The sequence below is a fragment of the Tachyglossus aculeatus genome, chromosome 4 (genome assembly GCF_015852505.1).
Source record: "Tachyglossus aculeatus isolate mTacAcu1 chromosome 4, mTacAcu1.pri, whole genome shotgun sequence".
Taxonomy (NCBI): domain Eukaryota; kingdom Metazoa; phylum Chordata; class Mammalia; order Monotremata; family Tachyglossidae; genus Tachyglossus; species Tachyglossus aculeatus.
In genome coordinates, this window is record NC_052069.1 from 135046343 (window position 1) to 135060180 (window position 13838).

General features: G+C 50.1%; 1 protein-coding gene across 2 annotated transcripts in view; it reads left to right on the forward strand.

Annotated features, from left to right (window-relative positions):
* Positions 1–13838, forward strand: part of ATRN (attractin) — a 207032-nt gene that overhangs the window by 180549 nt on the left and 12645 nt on the right. The window contains exons 25-26 of one of the 2 annotated variants that reach the window (XM_038744637.1): positions 9052–9113; positions 9889–9928. In XM_038744637.1, coding sequence (XP_038600565.1) covers positions 9052–9113; positions 9889–9892 — 66 coding nt within the window. In that variant the 3' untranslated portion in view covers positions 9893–9928. Of the gene's footprint in view, positions 1–9051; positions 9114–9888; positions 9929–13838 lie in introns of those variants that run through there. The other variant, XM_038744636.1, reaches the window with a different exon arrangement.

The following is a 13838-nucleotide window of genomic DNA, read 5'->3' on the forward strand; positions in this document are numbered from 1 at the left end:
TCCCACTGCTTCTGTGCTCATCCGTCTCGTAGGCCTGAGTGGGAAGAAGCTGGAAAGAAGGGGTGTTTGGGGAGTTGGAGAAGGGGAGGAGAGCGGATGTTCGGGTGGGGGGGTTTTCCAGAGAGCGGCGTGGGGAAAGATGGTGTGGAGAGAGAGCGTAGGGTGTGTTGGACGATGGGCCGACGCGGTCTCGGACACTGGGCCCTCGGGGTGCTAATGCCTCTGCTTCCCCGAACGAGGAAGCGCTTAGTACAGTGCTCTGCACATAGTAAGCGCTCAATAAATACGATTGATGAGGAACCTCGATTCTGGTCTGGGTAGCCCTTCTGGAGCTTTGGGCAGCGCGGAGAGCCGAGTGGCAGGGGAAAGCCCCCCCACCTCAACCCCGGCCGGTGGAGAGGAGGAAGGGGAAGGGGCGCCGGGGCCGGCCCTGCTCCGAGATCCGCCGGCCCGGGTGGGAAAGGAGCCGTCGGGTCTTCGGGGGTCCTGTCGCTGCCCTGCAACAGACAGCGGTTCCTCCAGCCAGGTGGCCGTGGGGGGAAATGGGAGCGAGGTGGGGACGGCCTTTTAGACTGTGAGCCCACTATCGGGTAGGGACTGTCTCTATGTGATGCCAATTTGTACTTCCCAAGCGCTTAGTACAGTGCTCTGCACATAGTAAGCGCTCAATAAATACGATTGATTGATTGATTGATTGACGGCCGGGAAGGGGGTGGTCATCGTGGCTAAAGCCGTCGGCGGGAGGTGACCTCTTCAGTTCTCTCTCTGGGCTGCTGCTTCCAAGCCTTTCCGCTGTCTCAAGTCCAGATTAGGCTGCAGGCACCCTCAGTCAATCGATCAAGCAGCGGTATTTATTGGGCACCTTCTGCGTGCAGAGCCTACTGTGCTAAGCGCTAGGGAGAGTCCAGTGTAACAGAGTTGGTAGGCCCATTCCCTGACCCCAACCAGCTTGCAGTCCAACGGTCTCGGTGGAGACCTCCCCTGTGCGCTGACCACTGACCTCTGCCCACCTCTCTGCAGAGTACACAGAGAGAGGAGACAGCTTTGTATGTATTTTATATTTGTAGTTGTATTTTATGTATGTATAATTGTGGTAATTGTTAAATTTTATGTATATATAATGATGGTACTGTGTGCCGACTACTGTTCTAAACTCTAGGTAAAAGTTAATCAAGTTGGACACAATCTCTGTCCCACATGGGGCTCACAGTCTTCATCCCCATTTGACAGCTGAGCTGATGCGGCCCAGAGAAGTGAAGTGACTTGCCCGGGGTCACACAGCAGATAAGTGGTGCCAGCTTGTACTTCCCAAGCGCTTAGTACAGTGCTCTGCACACAGTAAGCGCTCAATAAATACAATTGATTGATTGATTGGTGGAGCTGGGATTAGAACCCAGGTCCTTCCGACGCCCAGGTCTGGGCTGCACCCACTAAGACACTCTTATGTGTGTGTGTATTTGTATGTATGTAGATATGTATATCATCATCAATCGTATTTATTGAGCGCTTACTGAGCGTATATAGATCTCTTTATATTTATATATACACATACAGGTCACTCTCTACATATATATATATATGTAGATATATAATATATATATCTCTTTATATATACACATGCAGGTCACTCTACATATATATATGTGTGTGTGTATATATGTATACATACATATATATATATACACACACACACATATATGTATACATACATATATATATGTAGAGAGTGACCTGCATGTGTATATATAAATGTAAAGAGATCTATATGTATACAAATATATATATTGTATATATATACATTGTCCTTCACATTCAAAGAACAGACAGTTACTCTCCCTCCTTCAAAGCCTTATTGAAGGCTCATCTCCTCCAAGAGGTCTTCCCTCAGCCCTCTTTTCTTTTTCTCCCAGTCCCCCTGATTTGCTCCCTTTCTCCATTGCCCCACCGAGCCCCACAGCACTTCAGTGCCCGTCTGTCATTTATTGATTTCTATTCATGTCCGTCTCCCCCTCTAGACCGTGAGCTCCCTGTGGGCAGGGATTGTGTCCGTTATTGCTCTGTTGGACTCTCCCAAGTGCTTAGTACTTAGTAAGCTCGTAAGCGGACGGGGAATGGGCCTGTTTCTTGTTCATTTGGACTCTCCCAAATGCCTAGTACGGTGCCCTGCCCACAATAAGCGCTCACTAAATACGACCGAAGGAGAGGGTGAATGACGGCATGGCTCACCTGCGAGCCAATGTGCAGCCGAAAAGGCCGAGACGGGAGCCACAGTCCACACCCAAAAAAGGCCGGCCCCGTGGCGTGCCGTCTTATTTCTCGTCGGCCGCTCCCACCCAAGAGTGCCGCCCGTGGTAGGAGAACCGGAGGCGTGTTCCCGGAGGAGAAATCGCTCTCCCCGGCCGGAGCCGACTCCCCAAACGGCCCCAGCCGGCCACGTGTCCGGCCCATCCGGCCGAGCCCTCGGATCCCGCTCCGGAGTGACCGCGGCGAAAGCTTCCCCGACGCTCCTGGCTCCCTTCCCTGCTGAAAGGAGCGCCCGGCCTATGAACGGGCTTTTGTGCTCGGCCTAGCCGTGCCTCGGCCAGCGCCGACTCCCGCCCTCCCTCCCTTCCCTGCGGCTCCGCCCGCTCCGGCCCCTCCGGAGGGGTTGGAAAAAGCGTGCCCGTTTGGGATGGCCTACCCTCTCCACCACTCCGGGAAGAGGGGCCGTCCCGCTAGGAAAGCCGGAGCGCGGAAGATGGGCGAAGCTGTCTGAGCCCACCCCTCCCCGGCTCGGCCGGGGTCCGGACCAGACCCGGTGAGGAAAGGCCACGTCCGGGGCCTCTCAGGAAATGCCCCGTGGGGTCCGCCAGGTGAGTCGTGCCGGGAATGTCCGCGGGGCCAGCCGTGCTCGGCCCGGGCCCCTTCCCGACGCTTCCCGGCAGTTCGATGGGCCGGGGCAGGTGGCCCGGGACGCCCTCTCCCATCCCGTCCACCTCCGCAGAAAAGACGGGGCCCCCGGAACGGAAACCTGGACGGGTCGAGGGGCTCGCCGGGGAAGGGCGAGCGGAAAGTTTCCAGCCACGGAGCGGGAGGCCGTTGAGGGAAATTTCACCGGAGGTTTTCAGTTCCGACAAACAAAAGCCCTTCCCCGCTTCCCCTCCCCTCCGCCCATCTCGGTTGGGAAGCTGAAACCTCGCGGACCTGCGGCTCGCGGGGGACCGGCGGACGGTGTAAACACGGGGGAGCGGTGGCTCTGAACCAGGACCTCGCCCTTTGGGGCCGTAATTAGGAACAGATCCCACGCAAACCGTCAAGCGGGGCAACCTGGAAACTCACCAGAAACCGCCGGAAACCCCTGAGCCTGTTTCTTGCGGGGTCCAAACCCTCCCGACCGTGGGCATTCTCCCAGCTAGCTGGGTTCATCATCATCATCATCAATCGTATTTATTGAGCACTTACTATGTGCAGAGCACCGTACTAAGCGCTTGGGAAGTCCAAATTGGCAACATATAGAGACAGTCCCTACCCAACAGTGGGCTCACAGTCTAAAAGGGGGAGACATTCATTCATTCTGTCTTATTCTTTTCAGCTCTTACCGTGTGCGGAGCACTGTACTAAGCACTTGGGAAAGTACAATACGAGCAGCAACTAGGCCTCCTCTTGCTGCCTCCCTGCCTTAGGGCCTACAGACTGTAAGGTCATTGCAGACATGGAATGTGTTTGTGTGTAGTTGTATTGGACGCTCCTGAGTTCTTAGAAAAGCACACAGTAAGCGCTCAATAAATACGGTCGAATGAATGAATGGAGGTTGCCGGGCCAGAAACAGCCCCTTGGCCATGTGGATGAAGCCCGGGACTGTGAGCCCACTGTTGGGTAGGGACCGTCTCTGTATGTTGCCAATTTGTACTTCCCAAGCGCTTAGTACAGTGCTCTGCACATAGTAAGCGCTCAATAAATACGATTGATGATGATGATGATGACTGGGTTCTAATCCCGGCTCCATCGCTTGCCTGCCGGGTGGCCTTGAGCAGTTCCCCTCACTTTTCCGGGCCTCCCCGGGAAAATGAGGATGAAAACCGAGAGCCGCGAGGGAGACAGGAACTGCGTCCGACCCCCCCCGCGGCCTAGTACACCGCCTGGCGCATAGAAGGCCCCCAAAAAGAAAATAAAAATAAATACCCCCAAAAATAAATACCCCCAAAAAGGAAAAAAGTAGAGCATCTCTGCCCGGCCCGCCGCTCGAACGGAGCGCAGCGGGATCGCCACGCTCCGTATGAGCCGGAGGATGGAGCGGAGCCGGAGGCGGCCGTCTTTGAGATGGGAAAATCAGGAAAACTAAAAAGTCTCACAATAGCAGGGGAGCTTTATTTTCCCTTTATTTCCATCCCTTTATTTCCCTTTATCTTCCCTGCCCGATGAAGGAAACGAACAGTGGTATTCAGTGAGCGCTTACTGTGTGCAGAGCATTGTACCAGGGAGAGGGGATTTCAATAGAATTAGTGGACGCAGCCCCTGCCCATAACGAGCTTACGGTCTAGAGGGGGAGACGACCGTTAATATCAATCAACAATCAATCAATCGTATTTATTGAGCGCTTACTGTGTGCAGAGCACTGTACTGAGCGCTTGGGAAGTCCAAGTTGGCAACATCTAGAGACAGTCCCTACCCAACAGTGGGCTCACAGTCTAAAAGGGGGAGTTTTTTTTTTTATTTAATTATCCACAAATAATTATGGATAAGGATATGGTCTTAGTACAGTGGTCTGCCCAGCAATCGGTGATATTGACTGAGGGTGTACTTTGTGCAGGGCACTGTACTAAGCACATGGGACAATCTGATCACCTTGTAACCTCCCCAGCGCTTAGAGCAGTGCTTTGCACATAGTAAGCGCTTAACAAATGCCATTATTATTATTCTGTGGGCCTCAGTTACCTCATCTGTAAAATGGGGATGAAGACTGGGAGCCCTGCATGGGACAATCTGATCACCTCGTAACCTCCCCAGTGCTTAGAGCAGTGCTTTGCACATAGTAAGCGCTTAACAAATGCCGTTATTATTATTATTATCATTATTAAGCACTTGGGGGAGGGCATTATAACAGAATTAATGGGCACATTCCCTGCCTGTAAGGTGTTTATGGTATAGAGGGGGAGACCTACGTTAACATAAATAAAGTAGGGCTATGTGTATGGCCCTGGAGTTTAGTACAGCAGTCAGTGGTACTTACTGAGCGCTTACTGTGTGCAGAGCACTGGAATAAACTCCGGGAAGAGGGCAGTGCAACAGAATTCGTAGACACGTGCCCTTCCCGGAACAAGCTGTGATGCCGCAGCCCATCCGCTGCCGTCTCTGATCTGTTGGGGCTACCTAAAGAAGCAGCGTGGCTCAGTGGGAAGAGCCCGGGCTTTGGAGTCAGAGGTCAGGGGTTCGAATCCTGACTCATCATCATCATCAATCGTATTTATTGAGCGCTTACTATGTGCAGAGCACTGTACTAAGCGCTTGGGAAGTACAAATGGGCAACATATAGAGACGGTCCCTACCCAACAGTGGGCTCACATGTCTGCTGTGTGATCTTGGGCAAGTCACTTGCCTTCTCTGGGCCTCAGTGACCTCATCTGTCAAATGGGGATGAAGACTGGGAGCCCCACGTGGGACAACCTGATCACCCTGTTTCCTCCCCAGCGCTTAGAACGGTGCTTTGCACATCGTAAGCGCTTAACAAATGCCTATTTTTATTGTTATTGTTATTATTATTATTATTATTATTATTATCATTATTATTATTATTATTATCTACCAAAGGGGCTCCGCAACCCCACTTTGGAGTGAACACACTCCAGGCCAGCGTTGGTGGAGTTGGGATCATTACTGTTATTATCGGGGTATCTTTTTAAGCGCTTACTGGATGTCAAGCGCTGTTCGAAGCCCCCGTTAACTCAGTCCCCGTCCCGCCCGGGACGCACAGTCTGAGCGGGAAGGAGAACAGAGATTGAAGCCACATTTTGACAGTGGAGGAAACCGAGGCCCGGGGAAGGTAAGTGACTTGCCCAAGGGCACGCAGCAGACAAGGGGAAGAGCCGCGGGAAGAGCCCAGGTCCTCCGTGACGCCCGGGCCCAAGCTCTTGCCATCAGGCCACATTGCCGCGCTGAGGCCGGGAGGAAGCGTTGAGCAAGTAGCGGGTGGGCGGTCAAGCGCGTCACCCCAGGGAATGAGACATTGGCCCACGGGGGACGGCTGGAGCATCATCATCGTCATCATCGATCGTATTTATTGAGCGCTTACTGTGTGCAGAGCACTGTAATAAGCGCTTGGGAAGTCCAAGTTGGCAACATCTAGAGACAGTCCCTACCCAACAGTGGGCTCACGGTCTAAAAGGGGGAGACAGAGAACAAAACCAAACATACTAACAAAATAAAATAAATAGAAGAGATATGTACAAGTAAAATAAATAGAGTAACAAATATGTACAAGCATATATACAGGTATACATATATACAGGTAGACATGGATGTGCAGCCTGAGGTCTCCAGCACGTCAGCCTGAGGCCGTGGCTTCCGTTCATTCATTCATTCATTCATTCACTCTTATCAATCCCCATTTTACAGATGAGGGAACTGAGGCTGAGTGAAGGGACTTGCCCAAGGTCTCACTGTATTTTTTTTATGGTACTTACTAAGCACATACAACGTGCCAGGCACCTTACTAAACACTGGGATAGATGTGAGCCCACTGTTGGGTAGGGACCGTCTCTCTACGTTGCCAACTTGTACTCCCCAAGCGCTCAGCACAGTGCTCTGCGCACAGTAAGCGCTCAATAAATGCGATTGAATGAATGAATGAATGAATACAAGCCAGTCATCATCAATCATCAATCGTATTTATTGAGCGCTTACCGTGTGCGGAGCGCTGCAGTCAGGTTGGTCCCAGTTCCTGTCCCACGTGGGGCTCTCAGGTCTTATCCCTGTTTTCCAGATGAGGTAACTGAGGCCCAGAGAAGAGAAGCGACTTGCCCAAGGTCACACAGCAGGCAAGTGGCGGAGCCGGGATTAGAACCCATGACCTCCGGCTCCCAAGCCTGGGCTCTAACCACTGTACCACGCCGTTTCTCTGTCCACCCCAGGGCTGAGTACGGCGCCTGGCATATAGTAAGCGCTTCTTAACAAATACCGTGACTATTATTAGTCTTTCTGGCTTTCCCGATCTTCTGGAAGCTGGAGAGCTTAATCCGGAGAACGGTTAAATGTTTTCTGGGTCGTTCCCCCCCCCCGCAATGGGAAGCAGCTGCTTCCTTCGGAGCGGCTCCCGCCGTCTTGTTCTTGGCCGCCCCGGACGCTCCTTCCCTCCCTCTCCCGAAGTGTCTCCTTTCACATCGGGGAGTAGTTTGGGAGAGCCCGGTTTCCGAAATCCTGGAAAACGCAGCCACTCTCCCGTGTCCGCGCGCTCAGGTTGGCACCGCCCCGGGGGCAGTCGCACCAAGGCGAAACCCGTTTCCGGGGGTCTGAGCCGAAGGAAGCGGTTCTCCGGCACCTGAAGACTTTTCGACTGTGAGCCCACTGCTGGGTAGGGACCGTCTCTATATGTTGCCAATTTGGACTTCCCAAGCGCTTAGTACAGTGCTCTGCCCACAGTAAGCGCTCAATAAATACGATTGATGATGATATAGTTGATTGCTCGATGGATCCCTGGGCGTCGTAGTCAGGCGTTCAGAATGATGGAATCGGACCCCTTCATCCTCAGCTCATCCAAAGCGGCGTGGCTCAGCGGAAAGAGCCCGGGCTTTGGAGTCAGAGGTCGTGGGTTCAAATCCGGGCTCTGCCAATTGTGACGGTGTGACTTTGGGCAAGTCACTTCTCTGTGCCTCAGTGACCTCATCTGTAAAATGGGGATTAAGATTGTGAGCCCCACGTGGGACAACCTGATCACCTTGTACCTCCCCAGTGCTTAGAACAGTGCTTTGCACATAGTAAGCACTTAACAAGTACCATTATTATTATTATTATTATTATTATCCCATTTTTCTTTTTTTTATGGTATCCCCCCAGTGCTTAGAACAGTGCTTTGCACATAGTAAGCACTTAACAAATACCATTATTATTATTATTATTATTATTATTATTATTATTATTATCCCATTTTTTCTTTTTTTATGGTATCCCCCCAGTGCTTAGAACAGTGCTTTGCACATAGTAAGCACTTAATACCATTATTATTACTATTATTATCCCATTTTTCTTTTTTTTTATGGTATCCCCCCAGTGCTTAGAACAGTGCTTTGCACATAGTAAGCACTTGACAAATACCATTATTATTATTATTATTATTATCCCATTTTTTCTTTTTTTTATGGTATTCCCCCAGTGCTTAGAACAGTGCTTTGCACATAGTAAGCACTTAACAAATACCATTATTATTATTATTATCCCATTTTTCATTTTTTTATTAGTACAGTGCTCTGCACATAGTAAGCGCTCAATAAATACGATCGATGATTTTTTTTATGGTATCCATTAAGCGTTTACTACGGACCAGGCACTGTTCTAAGTGCCGGGGCAGTTACAAGGTTGGACACAGTCCCTGTCCCACATGGGGCTCACTTAAATCTCCATTTTCCAGACCTCCAGAGAAGTCAAGTGACTTTCCCAAGGTCACCAGCGGACAAGCGGCGGAGCCGGGATGAGAACACAGGTCCTTCGGACTCACAGGCCTGGGATCTTTCCACTAGGCTACCCTCTAATTTTCCAGTTTCCTCAGTGCCTCTTGGTCAAACTGGATTACCACTGCCCGGGATTGGGAATCTCCTGGGGGTGCGGGAGGGGTCTCCTCGAACCCGATTCCCCCCGAACGCCCCGGTGCCGTCACTCAGAGTCTCGTGTGGAACCGGGAATTAACGGGGAAAGCAGATCTTCCAACGAACCTCGGCAGACCTCATCCAATTTTGATAGAACTGAAGAAGCATTCCCCTTGAAAGGGATCCAAGGAGGGATTGACCCCGTGAAGTGACGAGTGGACATTTCTCAATTTCCAAACATCTGGCATTAACCCGAAACCTTTATTTGTCTTTACAGATTGCGTTCTCTCAGCACAGCAACTTTATGGACCTGGTACAGTTCTTTGTGACGTTTTTCAGGTACTTTTAATCCTAGATTTGAACTCTTCCGCCCCTGGGCGCGGGTCTTTTCGTCGGTCAAGGGAGCCACGGCGTGGTTTAAGCTCAATCAATCAATCAGTCATATTTATTGAGCGCTTACTGTGTGCAGAGCTCACCCTTTGACTTTATGACAGGGTTAAAACATCCTCATTGCTAGAAGGGGCTTTAAATTGCCGGGCAGAGCTGTCCCGGTTCTTCCAGGTCAGCTGAAGTTGGGATTGAACATCCGGGTGGTAAAATTTCAAAGTCGATGTCGGCGTCTGTAGAATCAACATCAATCAATCACTTGTATTCAGCGCTTACTGTGTGCAGAGCATTGTACGAAGCGCTGGAGAGAGGTGGAGAGAACAGACGCATTTCCCATCCACGACGCGCTTACAGTTCGGAGGGGGAGACAGACGTTAATATAAATAAATTACAGGGTAAGGCCTGGAATGCAGACCTCATATATGTACATATGACAGATATGTACATAATTCCTGTGGGGTCGGGAAGGGGGATGGATAAAGGGAGCAAGTCAGGGCGACGCAGAAGGGAGTGGGAGAAGAGGAAAGGCGTAGTCAGGAAAGGCCTTTTGGATGAGATGGGCCTTCAATAAGACTTTAATGGTGGGAGAGTAATAATAATAATAATAATAATAATAATGGCATTTGTTAAGCACTTACTATGTGCAAAGCACTGTAAGCACTGGGGGGATGCAAGGTGATCAGGTTGTCCCACGTGGGGCTCACAGTCGTCATCCCCATTTTTACAGATGAGGTAACCGAGGCTCCGAGAAGTTAAGTGACTTGCCCGAGGTCACGCAGCAGACATGTGGCAGAGCCGGGATCCGAACCCACGACCCCTGACTCCAAAGCCCGGGCTCTTTCCACTGAGCCACGCTGCCTTTCTAATTATCTGTTGGATCTGAAGAGGGAGGGGGTTCCAGCCCAGAGGCAGGGCGTGGGCAAGATAAATTCATTCATTCATTCACTGAATCGTATTTAATAAGCTAATAAGCTCCCAACCGCTTATTAGTACAGTGCTCCACACAATCAATCAATCAATCAATCGTATTTATTGAGCGCTTACCGTGTGCAGAGCACTGGACTAAGCGCTTGGGAAGTCCAAGTTGGCAACGCATAGAGACGGTCCCTACCCAACAGCAGGCTCCCAGTCTGGAAGGGGGAGACGGACAACCAAACAAAACATATAAATGAAATAAAATAAATAGAACAGATATGTACAAGTGAAGTAGAGTAATAAATATGTACAAACATATTTGTGGGGAGGGGAAGGAGGGGGAATCAAGGACAGTGAAAAGGTCGGCATTAGAGGAGCAAAGTGTGCAGACCGAGTTGTAAGCGTGTGTTTGGATGGGAGGTGAGGAAGGGGCCGATCACTTTGGCTCCTCTCGGTCAGGGCGTCCATAGAGACACTCGCCGTGAAGTCGTCCTGCGTCGGAATTATGTAACCGGTTTCAAAAAGCAAAATAATAATCACCACTCAAAATGTCATGTTTTTTTTACCGTGAAAAAGCGCCCTTTGGGGAGGGTGAAATCTACAGCCCCACAGATTGGTGCGGACCCCCAGCTTGGTTGGAGGCCTTCCCAGACTGAGCCCTTCTTTCCTCTCCCCCTCGTCCCCCCTCCATCCCCCCGTCTTACCTCCTTCCCTTCCCCACAGCACCTGTATATATGTATATATGGTTGTACATATTCATTACTCTATTTATTTATTTATTTATTTTACTTGTACATTTCTATCCTACTTATTTTATTTTGTTGGTATGTTTGGTTCTGTTCTCTGTCTCCCCCTTTTAGACTGTGAGCCCACTGTTGGGTAGGGACTGTCTCTATGTGATGCCAGTTTGTACTTCCCAAGCGCTTAGTACAGTGCTCTGCACATAGTAAGCGCTCAATCAATACGATTGATTGAGTGATTGATTGGGGCTGGGGCTTCTGGTCAAGGGCAAGTCGGCCCCACGTTGTAGCCAGTGGCTGGCAGGGGAGGTCACAAGCAGCGTTCCCAAATGACACCGTTTGTCCGCAAGACCCCCGAGGTTCCTGGAAGGCAGGGATTGCCCCTTCCACCCACAGAAAAGTGCTCCCCTTAGGCTTCGCTTCCTAGTCCTTTTTAAATTTTTTTTAAGGCATTTGTTAGAGCGCTTACTATACGCCAGGAACTGTACCAAGCTAAGCGCCGGGGTGAATACAAGCAAACTGGGTTGGATACAGTAGGGCTCACAGTCTTCACGCCCATTTGACAGATGAGGTAACTGAGGCACGGAGCGGTTGAGTGACGCGCCCGAGGGCACCCAGCAGGCAGGTGGCGGGGCCGGGATCAGAAGCAGCGTGGCCCAGTGGAAAGAGCCCGGGCTTTGGAGTCGGAGGTCGTGGGTTCAGATCCCGGCTCCGCCACACTTGCCAGCTGGGTGACTTCGGGCGAGTCACTTCACTTCTCTGGGCCTCAGTTACCCCATCTGTAAAATGGGGGTGAAGACTGTGAGCCCCCCCGTGGGACAACCTGATCGCCTTGTAACCTCCCCAGCGCTTAGAACAGTGCTTTGCACATAGTAAGCGCTTAATAAATGCCATTATTATTATTATTATAACCCAGGTTCTTCTGACTTTCGGGCCCGGGCTCTTTCCACTAGACCAGCGCTGCCTCTCTCCCCCTCGTCCCCCTCTCCATCCCCCTCATCTTGCCTCCTTCCCTTCCCCACAGCACCTGTATATATGTATATATGTTTGTACATATTTATTACTCTATTTATTTATTTATTTTACTTGTCCATATCTATTCTGTTTATTTTATTTTGTTAGTATATTTGATTTTGTTCTCTGTCTCCCCCTTTTAGACTGTGAGCCCACTGTTCGGTAGGGACTGTCTCTAGATGTGGCCGACTTGGACTTCCCAAGCGCTCAGTCCAGTGCTCTGCACACAGTAAGCGCTCAATAAATACGATTGATGATGATGATGATGACTGGCTGATGAAGATTGGGGCCGGGATCCCCAAGGTGCCACCGTCCCGGGCGTCTGCGAACAGCCCCTGAAAAGGGTCAGCAGCCTCTGACCCGAGCACGTTCCCTAGCCAACGGCTTGTATTCATTCATTCATGCAGTCGTATTTATTCATCAATCGTATTTATTGAGCGCTTACTGTGTGCAGAGCACTGTACTAAGCGCTCGGGAAGTACAAATTGGCAACATCTAGAGACAGTCCCTACCCAGCGGTGGGCTCACAGTCTAAAAGAGTATTTATTGAGTGCTTACTGTGTGCAGAGCCTTAGATTAAGTGCACGTTACACACCTTCAACGAGCTTACAGTCTAGGGATGAACTTCGAGTCTAGAGGCGAGTTTAGGGTCTAGAGGTGAGGTTTTTTTTGTTGTTTTTATGGTAATGTTTGGCGCTTACTACGTTCGTGTCGGGCACTGGACTAAACACTGGGGTCGATACGAGGTAATCAGGTTGGACACAGTCCGTGTCCCACACGGGGCTCACGGACTTAATCTCCATTTTACAGATGAGGGAACTGAGGCGCAGAGAAGCCAAGGAACACGCCCAGGGTCACGCGGTGCTTGGCGCATAGCGCTTAACAAGTACCATCATTATCATCATCGTCATCATCATCAATCGTATTTATTGAGCGCTTACTGTGTGCAGAGCACTGTACTAAGCGCTTGGGAAGTACAAATTGGCAACATCTAGAGACAGTCCCTACCCACCAGTGGGCTCACAGTCTAAAAGGGGGAGACGGGGAACAAAACCAAACATGCTAACAAAATAAAATAAATAGAATAGATATGTACAAATAAAATAAATAAATAGAGTAATAAATATGTACAAATATTATTATTATATCCTTAACGGCCCCAGAGTCAACCAGACAGGTCTGCCGCTGGGACAGGCGGCAGAGTGAACCCCGCCCCGAATGTGTCTGTTCATCGTCGCGTCATCCTCCCCCAAGCGCTTAGTACAGTGCCCTGCACACAGTAAGCGCTCACTAAATACGATGGAATGAATTCAATCAATCAGTCATATTTATTGAGCGCTTACTGTGTGCAGAGCACTGTACTAAGCGCTTGGGAAGTCCAAGTTGGCAACATAGAGAGACGGTCCCTACCCAACAGTGGGAATTAAATGAATGCAGACCGAGGGAGGAGGGGGAGACTTCGCTCCCCTTTGCCATCATCATCATCAGTCATATTTATTGAGCGCTTACTGTGTGCAGAGCACTGTACTAAGCACTTGGGAAGTCCAAGTTGGCAACATCTAGAGACAGTCCCTACCCAACAGCGGGCTCACAGTCTAGAAGGGGGAGACAGAGAACAAAACCAAACATACTAACAAAATAAAATAAATAGAATAGATATGGACAAGTAAGATAAATAAATAGAGTAATAAATATGTACAAACATATATACATATATACAGGTGCTGTGGGGAAGGGAAGGAGGTAAGAAGGGGGGGGACAGAGAGGGGGACGAGGGGGAGAGGAAGGAAGGGGCTCTTATACTGCGATCGCTACTTCTAATCAGTCAATCAATCAGTCGTATTTATTGAGCGCCTACTGTGTGCAGAGCACTGCACTAAGCGCTTGGGAAGTCCAAGTTGGCAACATCTAGAGACGGTCCCTACCCAACAGTGGGCTCACAGTCTAAAAGCGGGGAGACAGAGAACAAAACCAAACATACTAACAAAATGAAATAAATAGAATAGAT